Below are 19,332 nucleotides of genomic sequence, written 5' to 3'. Positions count from 1 at the left end.
TCAGCTCCTGCTTCCTGACCTGCTTGAGTTCCAGTCCTGACTTCCTTTGGTGATGAACAGCAATGTGGAAGTGTGAGCTGAATAAACCCTTTCCTCCCCAACTTGCTTCTTGGTCACGATGTTTGTGCAGGAATAGAAACCCTGACTCAGACACCCGCCATGCCCAGTTCAGAAGGGGATAAAACAGTTTGGACAGACATCTCAGTGTAAGACCACTCCCAGAGGACTCCATTCCTGGAACCAACTGAAACTCCAGGGTATGCGACACCTCTGGTTTACACACACGCACTATTGAAAACACCGTAAAAATAATTTGATTATAGACATTTTAAGTCAGGCACGGTAGCACACACCAGGAATCCTGGCACTTTGAGAAATGGAGGAAAGAGTATCAGAAATGCAATGTAGTACCAGCTACACAGCACCTTTAAGGCCGACTCAGGCAACCTGAGCTACATGACACTTACCACAAACCCATCAAACCAACAAAATGGAATGTTTGCTAGAGTGCTTGAGATGCTGAGTTTAATCCTCACTGTTAAGATAATAATATAATATATATCATTAAGCATCATTAGTATTATTATGTAACAACAATAATTAAAAGAGGCCATGAATTGAAGAGATCAGGGGACATGGAAGAGGATGGCAGAAGAAAATGAAGAGGAGAAAGTGATATAATTGTATTTTAGTCAAATACAAATATATATATATATATGTATATATATACATATATATATTTAAGGAGGAAATTTAAGGAGGAAAAAGTCATTTTACTTTAGAACATGTGCACTACACAAAACTGCATTCCTGGCAACAATGAAAGAAAAATCCCAGAGCTATAAAAATGAGACGGCTCAGAGGTTGAGAGCGCTTGCAGAGGTCCCAGCTTAGATCTGTCTAGCACTGACAGCTCACAACCATCTATAACTCCAGTTCTGGGAAACCTCACACCCTCTTCTGGTCGGCACCAGGCACAAAAGCAGTGGTCATATACACATTCAGGCAAAACACTCATAAAAATATTTTTAATTAAAAATGTGGGAGGGGCTAGCACAATGTCACAAATTGGTAACCCCAGCACCAGGGAGACTGAGGTTAGATGTTAGAGAACTTGTTAGAAAGGTGCTAGAGAAAGCATCATTTCTGTGAAAGGTGTGCAGTCCCAGCTTCTGCTGGAACTAGAGAACGACGGGAAACACAGGTCCCGCTGGAGAGCGTGGCAGACTCCTGGAGAAACTGAGGGCGAACGCCTCAATTTTGGATTTCAGCGCGGCACTTAAGGAGACTTCTAGAAACCCTCCTTGAAGCAACAGGCCTGGCGCTTTGTATAGTGCTTGTCGCGAAAAGGTGCCCCAACAGAGGAGGGGCGTGGCTACGACAGGTAGGGCGGAGTCAGCGCTCTACACTAGACGGGGACAAGAGGGCGGGGCGTCTAGGGGGAGGGGCTATCCCGAGGAGACCTGACATTGGCTGTTGGGGTGGGGAGCATCGTCAGGGCGGGGCGGGCTGGGGCGGGGCTAACCCCAGGCCTACGGACATTGGCTAGTGGGGCTTGCAGTGACACGTGGTGCGGAACCGGCGCGGTAAGCGGGCGCTCTCTGGGCCTTCCCGGGAGTGTGCGGGGGATCGGGGCCGGATAGGTGCAGGGCCGGGCGGTGCCTGAATCGCCCTGGTCTGCTTGGATGCGTGGGACTCCAGGGCATCCAGGTGGGGGCGGAGGAACCCGGGAGGTCCCCGATCTCTAATGCAGTCAGCCCAGGCCTGAGTCACCCCAGGCCCTGGTGCGGGCCCGCAATTCCGGCGACCTTAGCCCAGAACTCAGGCCTCTCCTGCCGCTGGCTCGTTAGGATCGACCGACCTCCAGTAGTGCGAGGTCATGCGGCCCACCCAGTTCGCCCTTAGGCGCCGATGAGCTGACCATCCCGGCCAGCCTGCATGGCGACTTGGGACTGGAGGGTTTCAGGGAGCAAAGGCTGGGCAGTCCTCACGCCTGTACTTGGAGAATGTTGCCTGGCTCTCCTTGGGTGCAAAGGCCCTGGGGAGGGTCCAGCTGGACTTTGCCTCTAGGATTGATCCGCAGGAGAGAGTTCTCCCATTGCCATCTTGCTGGTGCTATCAAGCCGCTCATTCATTTACTAGTTGCAGTGTACTCATTTGTAAAGTGGAGTAGATGTTTGATATACTCTAACCCCTGAAATCCCGCGACCGCCAATCTCCAGAGAGTCTTGCCATCACGAACTCCGTGTAACGAGGCAAAGGTCTTTGTGATCCTCGAGAAGGACTCATGACTTAGAGATAGTGAGGCTGCTGGTGTATTTAGGAAGATGCTAGGGCGAAGTGAAGCCGGAGTTATCAGACGCCAGCGGGAGGGAGAGTGGTCGCTGGTCAACTTGCTGGTCTGGAGGGACAGTTTAGAGGAAGGGCTTATTTTAATGTGCTGTGGGAACTCTGTAGGGTAGTTGAAATCTCTGCTTACTGCCCTCCGACCAGGACTTTTTTGCATAACAACATTAGTGACAGTTTGTTTAGCTGCGCCGAGGTGGTAGGTATTTGTGTAAGGACCAGGAGCACAGGTCAAACGCACCGCACCGAGCATAACAGATGGTCCTGCAGGGTAAGAGTTCATCATGTAAACAGACACCTTCCCTATGCACAGTTGGTAAGGGATGGGGGAAACCCAACACTGATAAACACCTGGGCAACATCTGGAGTCTCCCAGAGGCCCTTTCGGTGATGCTGCGTGAGGTGTCCTGGTTCTAGAAAATGTTCTTCTATTGCGTTAGGTTTTAAAAGGAGGAGGAAATTGTTAGGGCACCATGGCTCCAGCAGTTCGGTCTCCCACCCTGGCAGCTACTACATTTGCTATTTGAAGAACTCGGGGTTTCACTTCGCTTGGCTAGAGAATTTCATTGTGCTGAATGACTGCCTCACCTCCTGTCGCAGAGAACCGACTCTGTCCTCTGTTCAGAAACAGCCCTGGGATCCTGGACCGGGAAACAGTGCTCTTTACCATGTATGGTATGCAGGCATTTCTGTAGCTCCGCTTGAGATCCTGCAGCAATGACGTCAGGTCACTTGGTTGTCACTGCCAGATGAACTTTCTCACACAGGAGAGCTCCGTTTCTCCTATGCTGAGTTGTGTCCAAGTCTGGCACCTGAAAGAGAAAACTACAGTTGCAAACCCCAGTGCCTGAGTCATTTGTAGTTCACGTTGATTCCTATTTTAAAATCAGTTCTGGAGCTGGAGAGATAGCTCCGAGGTTAAGAGCACTGACTGCTCTTCCAGAGGTCCTGAGTTCAATTCCCAGCAACCACATGGTGGCTCATAATGATCTATAATGTGATCTGATGCCCTCTCCTGGTATACAAATGTACATGCAGATAGAGCACTCCTGTGTAAGATAAACAAATCTTTAAATAAACAAAAACGGAAAAAAAAAAACAAAACAAGAAAAAGCAGTCCCATGAGTTACTTTCTCCTGCCTCTGTAGAGTGCAGTTCTGGGGTCTAGATGCTGAAGCCTGTGCCCAGAACGCTGGAGTTGGGGCTCAGTCAGTAGTTTATAAAGAACCAAATCTCCAGGTTCTATCCCCAGTACCACATAAGCTGGGTGCCTGCTCGTAATTCTAGCATGGGGAGGTGGAAGCAGGGACATCAGTTCAAGGACAGCCTAGGCTACATTGGCTTTGCCTTTTATTTTTAAAGGGGGGAGAACTGTCCAGAAAATGCAGACACTGAGTATATCTATGGTCTGTTCATACATGAATGTACCCAGTAGTGAGCAATTTGAGGCTTACAGCTCCTTGGACCTTGGCCATTTCTCTGTTGAAAACATCACACATCCTCTATAACTTCCTAAAGTACACAGCTGCTCTCCAAAGCTGCCCTCTTGTGAGATAGGAGCTTTCTCATCTTTGGCCCCTTTAAGGAGGTTGAGTGCAGACTATGGCTGAGGCAATCAGTTGTCCTCAGCTGAATTCATCTTTCTGGAACCTCCATCAGGGTGTGGGTTTGTAGTTGAAGATGCAGAACATTGATGGTGTGTGTGTAAGTGGGGCTGGTGCTTGCTTGCTTGCTTTTTGAGACAGGTTGCCATTAGCTGGCCTGGGATTCACTAGGTATAGATCAGGCTGGCCTCCAACTTTCAGAGACCCACTGCCTCTATCTCCCCGGTGCTGGAATGAAAAGTGTGTGCTGCCACGCCCAGCCTGAACCCTTTTTATAGAGATGTTGGAAATGATAACTCCCTGTGCAGCAGTAGAAGGTTAATAGTTCACCCCTTGCTTTAAGAATATAAAATTCTATCTATAGCTTTGTTGGTAGAGTACCTACCTAGCATGCAAGAATCCTATATTTGATCCCCATAAACACATAAACCTGACTTGGTGGTTTGGGCCTGTAATTCCTTCAGAAGGTAGAGGCAAGTGATTCAGTCTCAAAAAAAAAAAAAAAAAAGAAAAAGAAAAAAAGAAAAAAAAAGAAAAATAAGGACAACCTTTTAAGAAGTAAGTGCCAGCTAGGCATGGTGGCACATGCTGTTAATCCTGGCCCTCAGAGGCCGATGAATTTTGGTGTGAGACCAGCCTGGTCTACACAGAAAGTTCCAGAGCAGCCAGTGTTGTGTAGTGTGACTGTCTCTCAAAAAGAAAAAGCACACAGTAAATCCATGTGACTGCAAAGTACCCACTTTGAATTTTCCTCAGAGTGTCTGCCACTGGGGCGCTTCTCCTTGCACAGATTTTAAGGGGGCTTTCTTTGGAGCAGAAAGACCAATCTGAGCCTCTGACTGGCTCCTAAGCCCTTGGCCCTGGAGTACAGCCACTTCCGGGGCAGTCCTGTGATAAGTGTCGCAATGTTGTGCTGACAGGGTGGAGCACTTCTCAGTACGCACAGTGCCTCTGGCCACTGCACTTCAGTTTCTGTAACAGGTCTGACACATTGCTCCCTCCCGGCTCAGTTCCAGAGGCCTGAAGCCTGTCTGAAAGATGTCAGCCCTCAAAGCTGTCTTCCAATACATCGATGAAAACCAGGACCGCTATGTCAAGGTGAGGGTCTGTCTCTTCTAGTAGTGAAACCTGCTTTAATCTTGTCACGTCAGAGAGCTTTTCAAGAAGCAAATATGTGTTGTGCTATTTTGATCAAGTATTTAAATTTTGTTTCTTCATCTTCCACTGAGTTAAATTATCCGTCTCTATGAATAAAGCCCATATTTGTCCCTAATCTCATCTAGGGTCTCTTGTGATAGTCAGAGATTTTTTAAAAGACAAGTTTGAATTGAGCATGTTCTGAATGATTATATGATATTATATTTTAATCTGTTGCTCGGTTTTTACCTGACAGAATCATGACTTCAGTTTACTTTTCAAAGAACCATTTTAGACAAAACCATTTGACTCTAAAACGTACACCTTAGAAAATGTGGCCACCGTCAGAGAGACTAGTGAACCTGGATTATGACATCACAACCCGTCCTCTTTCTTTCACCATTTTGTTGGCTATAGATAAAAACTTATTGTATGGTTTATAATTAATCATATGCTTGGTGGCTAAAAATACACATTCTGGCTTTTTCATTATTATTATTATTTCTACTTAGTTTTGAGAGTAAGGCAGTACAGTTTTGTTGTTGTTTAACCCAAATAAGGAGCAGGCAAGCTGGGTCTGCTCTGCACGTCAAGTGGAGTAGCTATAGATTCAGTTCATTGGTGAGCTCGCCTCGGATCCCTTTCCACTTGCTCTCTGCACACAGAAACTTGCAGAATGGGTGGCCATCCAGAGCGTGTCCGCATGGCCAGAGAAGAGAGAGGAGATCAGAAGGATGATGGAGGTGGCAGCTGCGGATGTCCAGAGGCTGGGGGGCTCTGTGGAGCTGGTGGATATTGGGAATCAGAAGGTATGAGCCCACCGGGCTGTAGCAGACAGTCCTTCCTGAGGGGTGGGGAGACGCTGGAGGCCTCTATCTTCCTCGGGCAACCTTCAGCTGCAGATGTTCAGCTCTTCTTCAAAGCAAACTTGTTTTGGCTCCTGTGTACATCCCAGCAACTGTCCTGCTTTGGGTGAGTTACAGGTTTTCTGATCATTCAGCACATTTTATTCTGGGAAGGAGAACTAGGAACCAGCAGCTCAAGAGTAAGTTAAAATGACTCTCATTCTTAAGGGCTGAGATAGTTTCCCAGAAATGAAAGCTTTCCCGTGTGGAAGTTACACGTTATCTGAGTCCCTTTATAAAGATCAGCTTCCTGAGCCAGGTCCCCTTGTGCGTGCAGTATTGCTTTCTGTTTAGTGTTTCCGTGGGACTCCTGAGTGTGGGGACAAATGGGCCTTTGGTTTGTGAGCCTTCTCTTGGGCTCTTTTTCTTCTGTTTGTTTGTTTGGTCCTTTGGAGTGGTGGATTCGGTCTTATCTTATATCTTACTTTGTTATGTTTTGTTGTTCTCTTAAACTCCTACTCTTTTCTAAAGCGAAACAGAAAGGGAAAGGACCTGGATGTGGGAGAAGGGGGGGGGGGGTAATCAGGATATATTGTATGAGGAAAAAATATTTTCAATAACACACTTGAAAACAAAAGCATAGATATGATGTTCGCATGCTGATGTTGTCCCCTGCAAACTCCTTGTGATAGGTTGTTGTCACCACAAGACTTTTCTGGTAAACAATAGGGGCCAGCATAGGCACAAAGGCTGTGGTGCAGGGGTACAGCCGGCTTGGGCCACAGTTAGGGTCACAAGTGGTAACCATTGACCTGTAAAGGAAGGAGAAGACCCAAGACCAATTTGTCTTTGTGTCCTGAGTGCCCTGGAGAGCTGGCAAGCCCAGGGGTGCCCACTGACACCATTCATTTACCTGACGCTATGTATTCTCTCTCTTTTTAAGTGTGTGTGTGTGTGTGTGTGTGTGTGTGTGTGTGTGTGCGCGCGTGCGTGCCTTTGTTAGCAACATGTCTGCTGGTCCCCAAAAAAGTCTGGAATTGATCATCATAGTCTCTGGTATTGAGGTGGTTGTGATGCCTGACAGGATCTGGGGCCTGAACTCAGGTTCTCTGGAAGAGCAGAAAGCACTTTTAACTGCTGAACCTCCTCCCAGCCCTAATTCCTTCAATGTCCTGGCTGGTGGTCTTAGATGTCTACATGTGGAATTTCAAAAATGTAGCATTAAGTTGCAGATTGTAGTTGTTTTAGCCCTTCAAATGTGAGTTAAGTAGTAGCTCACATCTAGGCTACATAGTGTTTCATTACATTGTTTTCTTTTTTCTTTTAAAGCAAACTTATGCAGTTTATCAAACTAGCTGTAGATGTGATTTAGTTAATGCTGATTGGATTTCAGGAAAGTGAATTCTTGTTAAGGGTTGTTAAAAGATACGATCTTAAACCCTACAAGGCAGGCTGATAGATGACAACAGACAAGCACATCCCAGCTAGGTTTAATAACATCTGCGAGACACTCCCAGCTCACTAACCAGACTGCCCTCCATTGCTCCCTCCCGCTCAGCTCCCGGATGGCTCGGAGATACCCCTTCCTCCCATTCTGCTGGGAAAACTGGGCAGCGATCCGCAGAAGAAAACAGTGTGTGTTTACGGGCACCTGGACGTGCAGCCTGCGGCCCTGGAAGACGGGTGGGACAGTGAGCCCTTCACCTTGGTGGAGCGGGAAGGTGAGGGTACCAGGGCCTGCCCACCCTCACTTTCAGAGATGTTACACTTGGAAAGTCACTAATATTTTCCTGGGTTTTTCTCTTTCCAGTACACTTTTGTTTTACGAAAACAAAGTCTAGAAACTGGGCTCTGGAAGTTTCTCATTTGTGCCTCAGTATTGAAAGCTCCGACATTTTCTTTTCTCGAAAGTCCTTGGTGAGAGCTTACCAGGTTCCCTTCAGCCCTAGCTCCTAGTTCAGGATCTTCATTGTGACTTGAGGCTGCTCCTGAAGGCCGGCCACTCCTCACTCTCTCCTGCATTTGCTCAGTCAGCCTCTAGTCTCCATTGCCCCTGAGATACAGCACCTTCTAGCTTTGAGCCTTGCCCCTCAGGGCTGAATTTCCACCCCAACTGGCTAAGGAGGTTGTCTTTACACGTGTCCTGACTCTGTGGACTGTTACATGGCTGTGAAGCATGCAAAGTTGTTTTTATTTAACACGTTCTTTATGAAACCTCATCCCATACACTGTCCCTCCTCACAGGACTGTGTATGTCCCGTTGCTGTTGGTTCCACAGGCACTGGATTCCTCAGATCCACATCTGCATGGTAGTTTATGGCCACATGATTCCAGCTGTCTGGACTGGGACGCCTCTCTCTCTCTCTCTCTCTCTCTCTCTCTCTCTCTCTAGGCTGGATGCCGTCCTCCCAGCAGATTCAGATTAGCTATCAAAACTGGGATGGGAGTATATTTTGTGCTGCTTCTGTGGTGGCACATGCTTCTTTCTACATGTTTGCTGATAGCTGGGGAGGGAACACAGGTTCCAAAGGTGTAGCTACCTGTAGGGGCCATCCTGTGAAATGTACTTCCTGAAATTGCACGGTGAATCTCTGTCCCAATTCTGTGCATCCTGGTCCTAGACATTGCTTTGAAAGGGAAAGATAGCAGGATAACATGACTGCTGTTTGGATTTCAATGAATTCTCTCTGGATTTTAGCATAGGGTTAGATGGAGATCCGGGCTTTTAAAGCTAAAGCCCCATTGCTCAGAACAGCTGTGTGTAGCTGTGCCTAGGCATTATCAGATGACCACTTGAGAGAAAGTCTTTTGATTTTGTTGTCTCTAATTGAATCTGCTGATTGCTATTCCAGGCAAACTGTATGGGAGAGGCTCCACGGATGATAAGGGGCCGGTGGCCGGATGGATGAACGCCCTGGAAGCCTATCAAAAGACTGGCCAGGTACATCCCATATCAGATTCTGTCCACCCTTAAGGTCTTGTGAGTAGTAGTGTAAAGATAACATAGAGGAGAAAGCAAGCCCCCACCTCAGAGAGCTCAGGGAACAAAGATCGAAGATTACAGCTGTTCCCAGCTCTAGGAATCATTAAACAGTTAATTGTCATACAGATGCTCAAAGGTTATGACATCCAGCAAGGCCAGCACTTAGAATGTGGTCTTGGTCTTTCTCCTTTCTTTCTGTGCTGAGATCAACCCCAGGCCCTCATGCATCCTGGGAACTGCTTTGCCCTGAGCGGTGTCTTTGTCCCCAAAGGGGATTTTGCTTTATTTATTTTATTATAGATGTTTTGGGGGCCTTTTGTTGTTTATTTTGTTTTATTATTATTATTGTATATTTGTTGGCTGGTTGATTTTGAGATAGTGTCTTACTCTGAGTCCCTGGCTGGCCTGTCACTCCACCTGCCTGTCTCCCCAGTGCTGAGGTTATAGGTATATGTCACCACACCCAGTTCCCAAATGTGAAGTTTAAGTGTGTTTGTTTGTTGGTTGGTTTGATAGATAATACAGGCGTGTTACATTACACAGGTTGACCTTGAATTCTTGACAATCCTGCATATTCCGCAAGTGCTGGGTTTACAGCCTGTGCCACAACCCTGACTAACACAGGCTGTACCTTTGAGTATGGCCCCTTGCCAGGAAGTTACAGACTTTGTGATATTAGGCAAATTCTTTTCTCCATGTGATTTATATTCTCCTAAAAATATAATAGATTATTTTGAGTTTCTTTCTTCAATGTTCAAAATTGGTAAAGTATAGAAAATGGAAGGAACAAGGCATTTCTAGAAACCTAGTCTTCAAATAGCTCCTAGTCCTGTTCCCTAACTAGGTTTTTTATTATCTTTAACCTGACTGTGGTCATGCTGTCTGGTCAGCTTTTGCAGATGGATTTTATCGCACAGCATGATAAAATAAGAATAATTATTTTTTTCAAAGTCTGGATTATCAGATCTGGAAAGGAGCCTAGGCTTTGTCTGGGAGACCATTTGCAAAGGAGAGAAGTTTTAAGAAACAAAACAAAACAAAAAACCTCTTGACCCATCTGACAGCTGACCCAAGAGCAAGGCACAGAAGCCAGGCTACCTCACCCACCGCAGGGCTCCACGCAGTGTTGGGAGGCACTAAGGGAAGGGCAGAGCACTGAGCAGTTTCATCTACAGTTGCTCTGTATATGGAGGTTCCGGGGAAAACCTCACCTGGGACAGAAGAGATCAGAACAGTCTCACTGAACTTTGCTCAGGGCAGCTGTGAGCTGGAGACTGCCAGGCATAAGTGTCTGTGGACCCCATGGATCTGCCCAGTGTGTGGCGGCTGTCTGTGAGGAGGCCACCTGCTTCATCCTGCGTACAGAGCTAGAAGAACTCAGCCCAGATTCCAGCACTGTGATAAGATTCCCTTTAAGCACCTCAGGACAGCTTCGCTTCTGTGAGCAGAGGGTGCTGGCAGTGCCTAGTATATAGGAAAGGTCTCAGTGGTTCCTCGGGAAAATTTTCCTTCCTGATTCCTCTCTTTTTCTCTGTGTGTGTGGGTGTGTGTGTGCATGTGTGTGTGTGTGTGTGTGTGTGTATGTTTGCAAGTGTTCTCTGTGTGTGCATGCATTTGCTCATGGGAATGCATGCATGTGGAGGTCTTGGTTGAGTTACAGACAGCTGTGAGCAGCCATGTTTGTGCAGGGAGTGGAACCCCGTCCTCTGGGAGAGCAATCTGTGCTCTCCAGGCCAATATTCATTGTCCTTCTCCCTGTTGCATGGCTTCCCATTGGCTCACTCTGTGAGTGGCTTGCCTAAGCACGGCATGGGGCTTTTCCTTCTAACCCTGGACTCCCAGGGGCCAGAGGGAGGAGATTTCATATTTGAAGCTAAATTTCAAAAGTCTTCCATGTGTCACTTCTGCAAGAAAAGTAAGGAAACTGCCTTCTTCCCATGCCCTGTCGCAGGAAGTCCCTGTCAACCTGCGGTTCTGCTTTGAAGGCATGGAGGAGTCTGGCTCCGAAGGCCTGGATGATTTGATTTTTGCCCAGAAAGACAAGTTCTTCAAAGATGTGGACTACGTGTGCATTTCAGACAATTACTGGCTGGGGAAGAATAAGCCATGCATCACCTACGGCCTCAGAGGCATTTGTTACTTCTTCATCGAGGTACGAGCGTAGTCCTACAAACCTCACCTTGTCTCTCTAACCCCTAAGCCTCTCTGTTCTTCTTTGCCCTGACCAAGGCAAATTCCAAGAAGCTAGTCATACATGAAAGAGGAACTCGGTGTCTCCCAGGGCTATTTGTGTTCAATAATCCATCCTAATACCCCAGGCGTGGACTTCTGAGATCAGAAGTCAAATCCCATGGCAGTTTTAAATTAAGACAGTATTATCTCAATAATAATAATGTATCAGAGCAGATGAGATGACAGTGAATGCTAGTTTTTTGGAGATGGACAAATAGGCCTTAAGAACCTTCCTGTAAAAGTTAAAAACGTTCACGCTTCATCGGGTAAGACCTAATCCCATCACAAAGTCACCTTGAGAATGAAGGCCCTCGGCCAGCAGAGGAAGGAGAGGTGGATTCCTCCTGCTGTTGGAGATCCTCGTCCTCTGGGATGATGGGTGGGATGGTGGGCGGGCCTGCTGGAGGGCTTCATCACCTGATAGGACAGAACCAGTGCTGTACTGTGGGGAAGGAGCATGACCTTCCCTGTTACAGATGCTGGTCCAAGCGAGCACACACTGCTTACCTGTCTTGCCTGGTTATGAGACTAGTCAGTTCTCAAATGGGTCTGAACTAGATCCTCGTGTTGATGACATCATGCTCCACGCTTGGAGTTGTCCTCAGAGTAAGCTTGTGCAGGGTCTCTGAAGTGACAGGCGCACAGTCAGCCCTGGCCACTGAGACGGTGGCCTGACAGGAGAGGCGTCAGTGAGGGAGGGGTGAGTCGGGCGAGGTGATCAGGGAATCTTGCAGCTCTGACTGACTAGGAGTCAGGATGCCTCTATTTATACCGGTTTCACACAGCGAAGACTAGTGATTATCCAAGAAGTATAGTTTGTAACATTCTGTATCTGTGCGTGTATTTGATTTTTCATTACATGTCCAGGGTCACAAGTACAATCACAATTAGAAAGTATAAATAGAGCAGATTTTATTTCATTATTAGCCCTAAAGCACCCAATTCAAAGAACCTAAAAGATGTCTCTGTCAAAGCAAACGCCTTTATTATATGACTGCCTGCAGCATGTGCAGTTTTAAAACACTCCAGACAAAAGAAATTGTCTGAATGATTTATGAGTAGCAGATACTAGCAACTAACTCCTTTTAAATTCTTTATCATCTGTGCTATAAAGTGGGAACAGGTTATTTTAGTCAGTCTGTCTTATTTACTGAGTTCTATTTCTCCAGGGGTTTGCCCAGTATGACCCTATCTGTAAACTACATTTTCAGAGAGCTCAAACATATTGTAAAAGGAAGCCTTGATCTTTTACTAGCTTTCCTGCAATCAGTTTGTCAATCACAAGCCTTGTTTGTTTACGCTGCTCTGATTGATTATACTGTCGAGTTTGCCTAGGAGCAGATACCCCAAGAAGATTCCTGGAGTCATGGTCTCATTTAGAATTCCTTGTGATCTCCGGGGCATAAGGAAGACTTCCAAATAGGTCTAGATGAAATTATTTCCTAAAAGCAGAAGGGATAGTAAGCTTAGACTTTTCTAAAAAGACTCAGATATGAAATGAATGAGTCTAAAACCTATAAGTGAGGGACAGAAGGACAGAGATTGTCGCAATTGGCTCAGCTTCACTGGAACTGTGTCAAACAGCTCTGCTGGATTCGTGACTTTCATCATTTCCAGTGGATTTGGCTATACCAGACAGGATTCTGCCCTTTTTCAGGGTTAGAGAGGCTACTTTGCAACATACTCCTGAGGCCAGCATCCCCTGTACCCGTGCAGCCAGTATCCCCTGTGCACATGTGGTCCGCACATCAGGAGTCTGATGTTCTAACTGGGAAGTGTTCTGCTTCGATGCTTGAGGAAGCAGATGTGGACTGAAAAACTGCTGGTCTTACCAGTGTCCTTTATTCAGTGCAATGTCATAGGATTAAAATAAGCTCCCACTAAGCCACCAAATAAAGTGACCTTTGTTTCTGCCCAGGTGGAATGCAGTGACAAAGACCTCCATTCTGGGGTATATGGTGGCTCAGTGCACGAGGCCATGACGGATCTCATTTCACTGATGGGTGAGCTTGGGCTTGGTGCTCTTTGGGTTGTCAGCACTTCGTCACTTAGGGAAGTGGGCAGAGTACTTTAACTATGTGCATGTGACTAGTGTGTTCCAGCATCCTTCATGGGCCCACTCAGCCGTGTTTCTAATTAACTTCCCTTCCTCTGAGGATTGTTTTATTTAAAGGGCCCTGTGTTTCATTCCTGCCTTTGCCCACTTCCTGTCTCTCCTGTGTCTATCCCATACCTCATCACCATGTATAGAACTGCCCACCCTCCTCTATCCAGTGGGATGTCCCTAGGTCCTGCTCAGCCTGTCCCTTAGGTCATGGTGTTTTACATCTCTCAAAGGACATCTTCTTTGATCTGTCTCAGTGGACCACAACTTGGTGCCCCTGCTGGTCATCTCCCCACCCCCAAGAGTAAGAGCTTCCTTCCCTCATCCTACCAGCATAAGGCTAAGGGGAGCTCTTGTCCCCATGTAGTTTGTAACTTCCATTCTCTCATCCCCCTCCCAGAACGAGGGCTCCCACAGGTGAAGCAACATGGCACCTGGAGTCAGAGAGTCTGTTACACTCATGCTCCCTGTCAGCTTTAGCGCACCTTGTTCTGTGGGCAGTGTGCACCATGAAGAGATGCTTGGCTGGCACTAGGTTTTCAGGTTCATGCCTTGGTGTACAGCTGAGAGCTAACTTAAGCACTCCGCCTGCTGCTCAGTCTCTGACAATGAGCAAGCAGGGGTCCTGCTCACCTTGGGGCTACTTAACTGACTCAGTAGCATCCCAAATGCCCCTGGTCTCCTGCTGTTCCCGTTGCCTGGGTATGTGCTGCTGTGCCTGAGTTCCTGAGAAGACTGTTTATGTGCTGCCCCAGCCAAGCCTTCCACCCTCTGCCTTTTCCCTCAGGTTGTCTGATAGACAAAAAGGGGAAAATCCTCATCCCCGGCATCAACGACGCCGTGGCTCCTGTGACTGACGAGGAATGTGAGCTCTATGACCACATTGACTTTGACATGGAAGAGTTCGCCAAGGACGTGGGAGCTGGGACCCTTCTGCACAGCTCCAAGGTGCTACTTGGCCCATCCCTTTCCCTGTGCAGACAGCTGGTGACATCTAGTGTCAGAGGTTCATCCTAGGGAGCCTTCGCTCAAGATCCACTTCTGACTAGCTGAGGGTTGGGGGAGACAAGCAGAGCGAGCAGCCCCTCTCCTGCCCCAGGGGGCGTTTGCTTAGTGTTTAAGGACCATGTGTTCCTACGGGGCCCACAGATCAAGCCGAGTGCAAAGGCAGAAGCTATTTGCCGTTACTTAACTATTAGGAGAAAAACTTTATCTTGGTTCATTTCCAGCCTCAGGAGGGTGGATTTCAGTTCAGCAGCTCTTTGTAGCCAACATTAACAGAATCCTGCACCAGCCTCTTGTAGGCCCCAGAGACAGGGTCTGGGAGGAGAAGGCCAGGCTGGGCTCTTGAGTTTTCCAACTTTTCCAGAGTCCAGGGAATAAATAACTATAAACAGTTGCTCCATTGGCTGGGCGAAGGCTGAAGGGCCTGGCTATGAGGTGAAGTCAGACCTGCTTAGAGTCTGTGAGAGCTAGCTGCTGCTCAGTCAGACAAGTGCGAGCCGAGGAAGAGAGACACGTAGTCGAGGACTGGAGGTTCACAGCATGCCACACCCCCACATCATTCGCCATCACCCCGTGAGGCTGTTAAGGCTGCACGGCCCTCTGTGCATGTGATAATAGTAGTCCCAGAACACTAGGTGGGTATCTGTGTCCTCATCCGAGTGTCTTGTGTAGACATCCAATCTCCCTCCCCCCTCCGGGTTTCCGCAGAAAGACATCCTGATGCACAGATGGCGGTACCCATCTCTCTCCCTGCATGGAATCGAAGGGGCCTTCTCCGGCTCTGGGGCAAAGACTGTGATCCCCAGGAAAGTGGTCGGCAAGTTCTCCATCAGGCTCGTGCCAAACATGGTACCGGAAGTTGTCAGCGAACAGGTGTGTGGAGATGAGGGAGGGCGTGAGTGGGGGTGAGGGTTGTGGGGTACACGTGGCAGCAGAGCGCAGCCGTGACGTCGAACTTAACCCTGGGCAGAGCCTCCTCCTGACTCCTTCCCCCGACATTTGCTGTAACACGCAGCATAGACGCTGACAGAGACTGGCCATATGCGCACACACGGTGCTTCGGGCTACCGGGACCCGGGAAATACGACCTGACCTCACCCCACAGGTGTAAAGCTAATGCTCATGTGTGGCCACATTTTAGCTGAAAATACCAGCAAGTCGCCGTAGAGGCTCCTGGGAAGAATAGCCTGATGCTTCTCCAGAGGAAAGTGGTTTTTATCTCGAGGCTGTTCACATTCAGGCTGGGTTTTCATTCCTCTGTTAAACTTACCTAGAAGTAAGACACCCAGAAGTGTGTTTCCTAGATGATCCTAAACCTAGTCAGCTTGCTGGGGAGAATTCACCATCCCAAGTGTCACCGAAGGCATTTTAGGTTACAAATGTCCTGTCTGTTTAGTAAGTCAAGTCAGACCGCATGGTTTTTACTTTAAATATCATCATAATTTGGTATATGTGTGTCAAGAATGTCTAGACTCTAGATGCTGTGTAGGCCCATTGTACCCAACTCATTGTCGGCTTCTAGATAGACCTTGTAGACTCCTCCCACTGAGCCAAATGCCAGGTCTGAACCACCATTTGTCTGTTCTTACCGTTTAGGTTTCAAGCTACTTGTCAAAAAAGTTTGCTGAACTGCAGAGCCCCAACAAGTTCAAGGTGTACATGGGCCATGGTGGGAAGCCCTGGGTGTCTGACTTCAACCATCCTCATTACCAAGCGGGGAAAAGAGCCCTGAAAACAGGTTGGTTGCCATTCCGAGGTGGATGCCAGGGCCCTGGGTGTAGCATGTTGTAGATGCGACAGTGTCTGCAGCGCTCTGAGCAGGGCTGGAGTGTGGCTAAGATCAGGACCTAAGTGGCGGCTCTGACATCCTGGGCCCAAAACTCATCGTTTCTTTATTTTCCCAGTGTTTGGTGTTGAGCCTGACTTGACCAGGGAAGGTGGCAGTATTCCCGTGACTTTGACCTTTCAGGAGGCCACAGGCAAAAATGTCATGCTGTTGCCAGTGGGCTCAGCAGATGACGGTGCCCACTCGCAGAATGAAAAGCTCAACAGGTGAGACGGGTCCGCAGGTTGGGTTTCATCCTCTAGGATGAGGTGGGTCTGGAATCATGCCTCTTGTCCCATGGGGGTTTGGCAGTAAGACCTGGCGAGCCAGGCATAAGGCCTTGATAATAGTCATTTGGAAATGAGGTTCATCTGGTAGTCTTTGCTCATTGCTCTTCCTGTAGCACCCACAAAAGCCTACAAGATGCATTTACTTATTGTATGTATGTGAGTACACTGTACACTGTCACTGTCTTCAGACACACCAGAAGAGGGCATTGAATCCCATTACAGATGGTTGTGAGCCTCCATGTGGTTGCTGGGAATTGAACTCAGGACCTCTGGAAGAGCAGCCATCTCTCCAGCCCTTATTCTTTTTGAAATATTACACTATCATCATTAACTGCTCAAGCCCCCTTTGCCTCTGACAGAGATACTTTGGGGTTCCTCTAGTCTACAGGATGGAGAGAGCCTCTGATCCACTGTTGGGGGGACCCAGGCAAGCAGGCTTCAGGCAGTGCAGGAAAGTACAGCCCTGTAGCTGCCGAGGAAAACAGGAAGCAGAGGCCCAGTATAAGGAATCACAGGGACAGATACCTGGTTACTGGGCACTGGGTCAAAGAGCTAATCTTCAGAAATAATAGCCATTTGCTCCCAGGATACTGGGTGAGACCAAGCTCTAGACCAGGGCCTGGTCTTCTTACTGTAGTGAGTGATGGGGAAGGAGGGGTCACACAACCACCAGGCTGAATTAGAAAGCCAGGCCAGACAAGCCAGAACAAGGGCGCTCCTTAGAGAGAAATGAGGACAAATCACCATCCAACTGCACTGACTTCTCGGCCAGCAGCCGATAGCGGGGTTGTTTACTTGTTTGTTTACTTGTTTGTTTACTTGCTTCTCTATTAGGCTCAACTACATAGAAGGAACCAAGATGCTGGCTGCATATCTGTATGAGGTGTCTCAGCTGAAGAACTGAGAAGTCTCATTTTCCTTGGAGGACTGTTCCTGCCCAGAAACAATCTGCCCTCTCTTTCTTCTGGCTTTCTTGGGAAAGTGGAAATTTCTTTTCCCTCTCTCTTTCTCAGGTCACAGGCAGACAGGCAAGAATGGAGACCTTGCCTCCAGCTGTCACCAGGGTAGAGCCAACTGTGTCAGGCAGTTGGACGTGTTGAGTCCTGAGGCTTATTGGGGACATCTGACTAGTCATGATTGGGGTGGGAGGGTGTCTCCATGTGGTCAGTGTGACTTCACCTCCAGGAAGTAGCCAGAGTCTAAAAGCTCCAAGTCTGGGAGGTACTGCTCATCGTGAGGCTCAGGGAATATTCCGGAAGGAAATGAGAGCATCCAGTAGCTCGTTGTATTGTAACAGCACCATGGTGACCCATCACTGTGCTCTGAATCCCATCTTAAGACCCTAGCTGACTATCACTGGTGTCCCCTCCTGTTGCTGTCCCCCAGAATTTGTCCCAACAGTCCCCAGTGGAAGCACCAGTCCAGTTGCAGCTACTAATAAACGTGACAATGAGCCTCTGAAGGAACTGCCATGGTCTGACTTTCTTGGGGAATACACATGCAGTTGTTCATTGGTGTGTGACTTGCTTTGTCACACATATACATGTATTGGACAGTGTCTGGGTACCTGTCACCTCATATTGAAAGGTGATGGCCAGAGCTCATAACATAAGACTAAGGTCCACCCTTCTGCCTCCACATCAAATTCTTAAAGTGGCAGCCCTGGGACTTAGGCAGCAAGGATGAGCTTGGAGCATCTTGTGGTGAAGGATAATGGTGGAGATGTAGAAGCCAGCCTAAGAGCACACAACCCAAGGAGTAGCTGAAAGGGGATATTATGATAGTAGAGGATGAAGAAGCTGAGGCAGAAGAACTGTCATGAGTTCAATGCCAGCCTGGAGTATAATGTGAAACCCTGTCTCAAAATGGTAAACAAACAAACAAAAAAAAATCACTTCTAAGTTATACCTGCAGAAGAAATAACCAACTCCCATCTCTACTGATTCAAGTAAGTTTAAGTACTGAGCAGGGCGAGGATTCTTGTAACACTAATTTTTTCAAAACCTATTTTTAATGATGGCTCTTAAGTGGTTTAACCTCCCTTTTAGCCACCACCCACCAGAGGTAGTAGGAAAGAAAGGATACTGGGGAAATGGACCTGTTTAGAAAGGTTCTTTGGACCAACTCCTGTCTATGCTGGCTGGTAATCAACCGTTCAGTTCAAAGGTCAGGAGCAGCAGCTCTATCCAGTCACAAATACTTCACGGATATACCAGCAGTCCAGTTCAGGAGTCGGATAGCAGAGACCTCAGCCTCGGCTGCAGGAGGGACCAGGAGGAACACCAGAAGTTCTCAGTTGTGCCTCTCAGAGAAGTGAAGATCGGCAGACTTGAGACTAGCAATTGGAACACAGCTCTAAAAGCAAGCCAAGCTCAGCCTCTCATTGTCAGTTGAGTCCTGTTTATACCCTCTAAACACCACGTGTCCTCCACGTGTCTTGTCTGAGCTGATATCACTCTACCAATCAGCCCGAGTCCATGGAGGTGGCAAAAGAGCTGCTTGTAAGGTGGACCAATACATGCATGTTGTCAGCAAAGAATCCTCCAGCACGTGCCCTTTCACATGCTTGCTTTAGTAGAACCTTCCTTTCAACTGTATCTGCTTCAGCTAATGTTCCTTTGTGTGTTTGCCCCAGCAATACCATCCAACCGACTTCCCAAAGAACTTCTAAGTTTCTATTTCAGATTCTTGTGAAGAATTCCCTTTCGATAATGTAGAAATAAAGGAGGAACCTCACTGAATGACCATAGTTGCTTCAGATGAGGTCACTGAAATTTGTACTAAAATGCTTAAACTTGGGATATCTGAAAACGTTTCCCTTGGTTCCTTCATTCCTAGGGAAAAACCAGTGACTTTACAGTAAATACCCAACAGATACCTGGATCAGGTGATCAAAGTAAGCATCCTGCACCATGCCCAGCATCCCATATCCTGAAAGTGTTTCTTTAAGGAGTGTGTGTC

General features: G+C 47.6%; 1 protein-coding gene across 1 annotated transcript; it reads left to right on the top strand.

The window, feature by feature from the left end:
- The first annotated feature begins 1,572 nt into the window (after positions 1 to 1,572).
- Positions 1,573 to 17,821, top strand: CNDP2 (carnosine dipeptidase 2). Its single transcript, XM_080920052.1, has 12 exons — positions 1,573 to 1,586; positions 4,961 to 5,048; positions 5,753 to 5,896; positions 7,491 to 7,653; positions 8,785 to 8,873; positions 10,867 to 11,067; positions 13,066 to 13,150; positions 14,039 to 14,199; positions 14,965 to 15,129; positions 15,853 to 15,994; positions 16,161 to 16,308; positions 17,206 to 17,821. The coding sequence occupies exons 2-12, from the start codon at positions 4,989 to 4,991 to the stop codon at positions 17,273 to 17,275; spliced, it is 1,428 nt and encodes a 475-aa protein (XP_080776178.1). The 5' UTR covers positions 1,573 to 1,586; positions 4,961 to 4,988; the 3' UTR covers positions 17,276 to 17,821.
- The last annotated feature ends 1,511 nt before the right edge of the window (positions 17,822 to 19,332 follow it).

This window comes from Micromys minutus (assembly GCF_963924665.1).
Source record: "Micromys minutus genome assembly, chromosome: 8".
Classification (NCBI taxonomy): Eukaryota; Metazoa; Chordata; class Mammalia; order Rodentia; family Muridae; genus Micromys; species Micromys minutus.
The sequence above is the reverse complement of the archived record's forward strand: the minus strand, read 5'-3'. Positions and strand labels throughout refer to the sequence as shown.

Excerpts from the sequence above, each read along its gene's own strand:
- CNDP2 (XM_080920052.1), top strand. The coding sequence starts at position 4,989 with ATGTCAGCCCTCAAAGCTGTCTTCCAATACATCGATGAAAACCAGGAC. Across the intron at positions 5,897-7,490 it reads TGGATATTGGGAATCAGAAG|CTCCCGGATGGCTCGGAGAT; the intron begins GTATGAGCCCAC and ends CCTCCCGCTCAG. Across the intron at positions 13,151-14,038 it reads GGATCTCATTTCACTGATGG|GTTGTCTGATAGACAAAAAG; the intron begins GTGAGCTTGGGC and ends CTTTTCCCTCAG.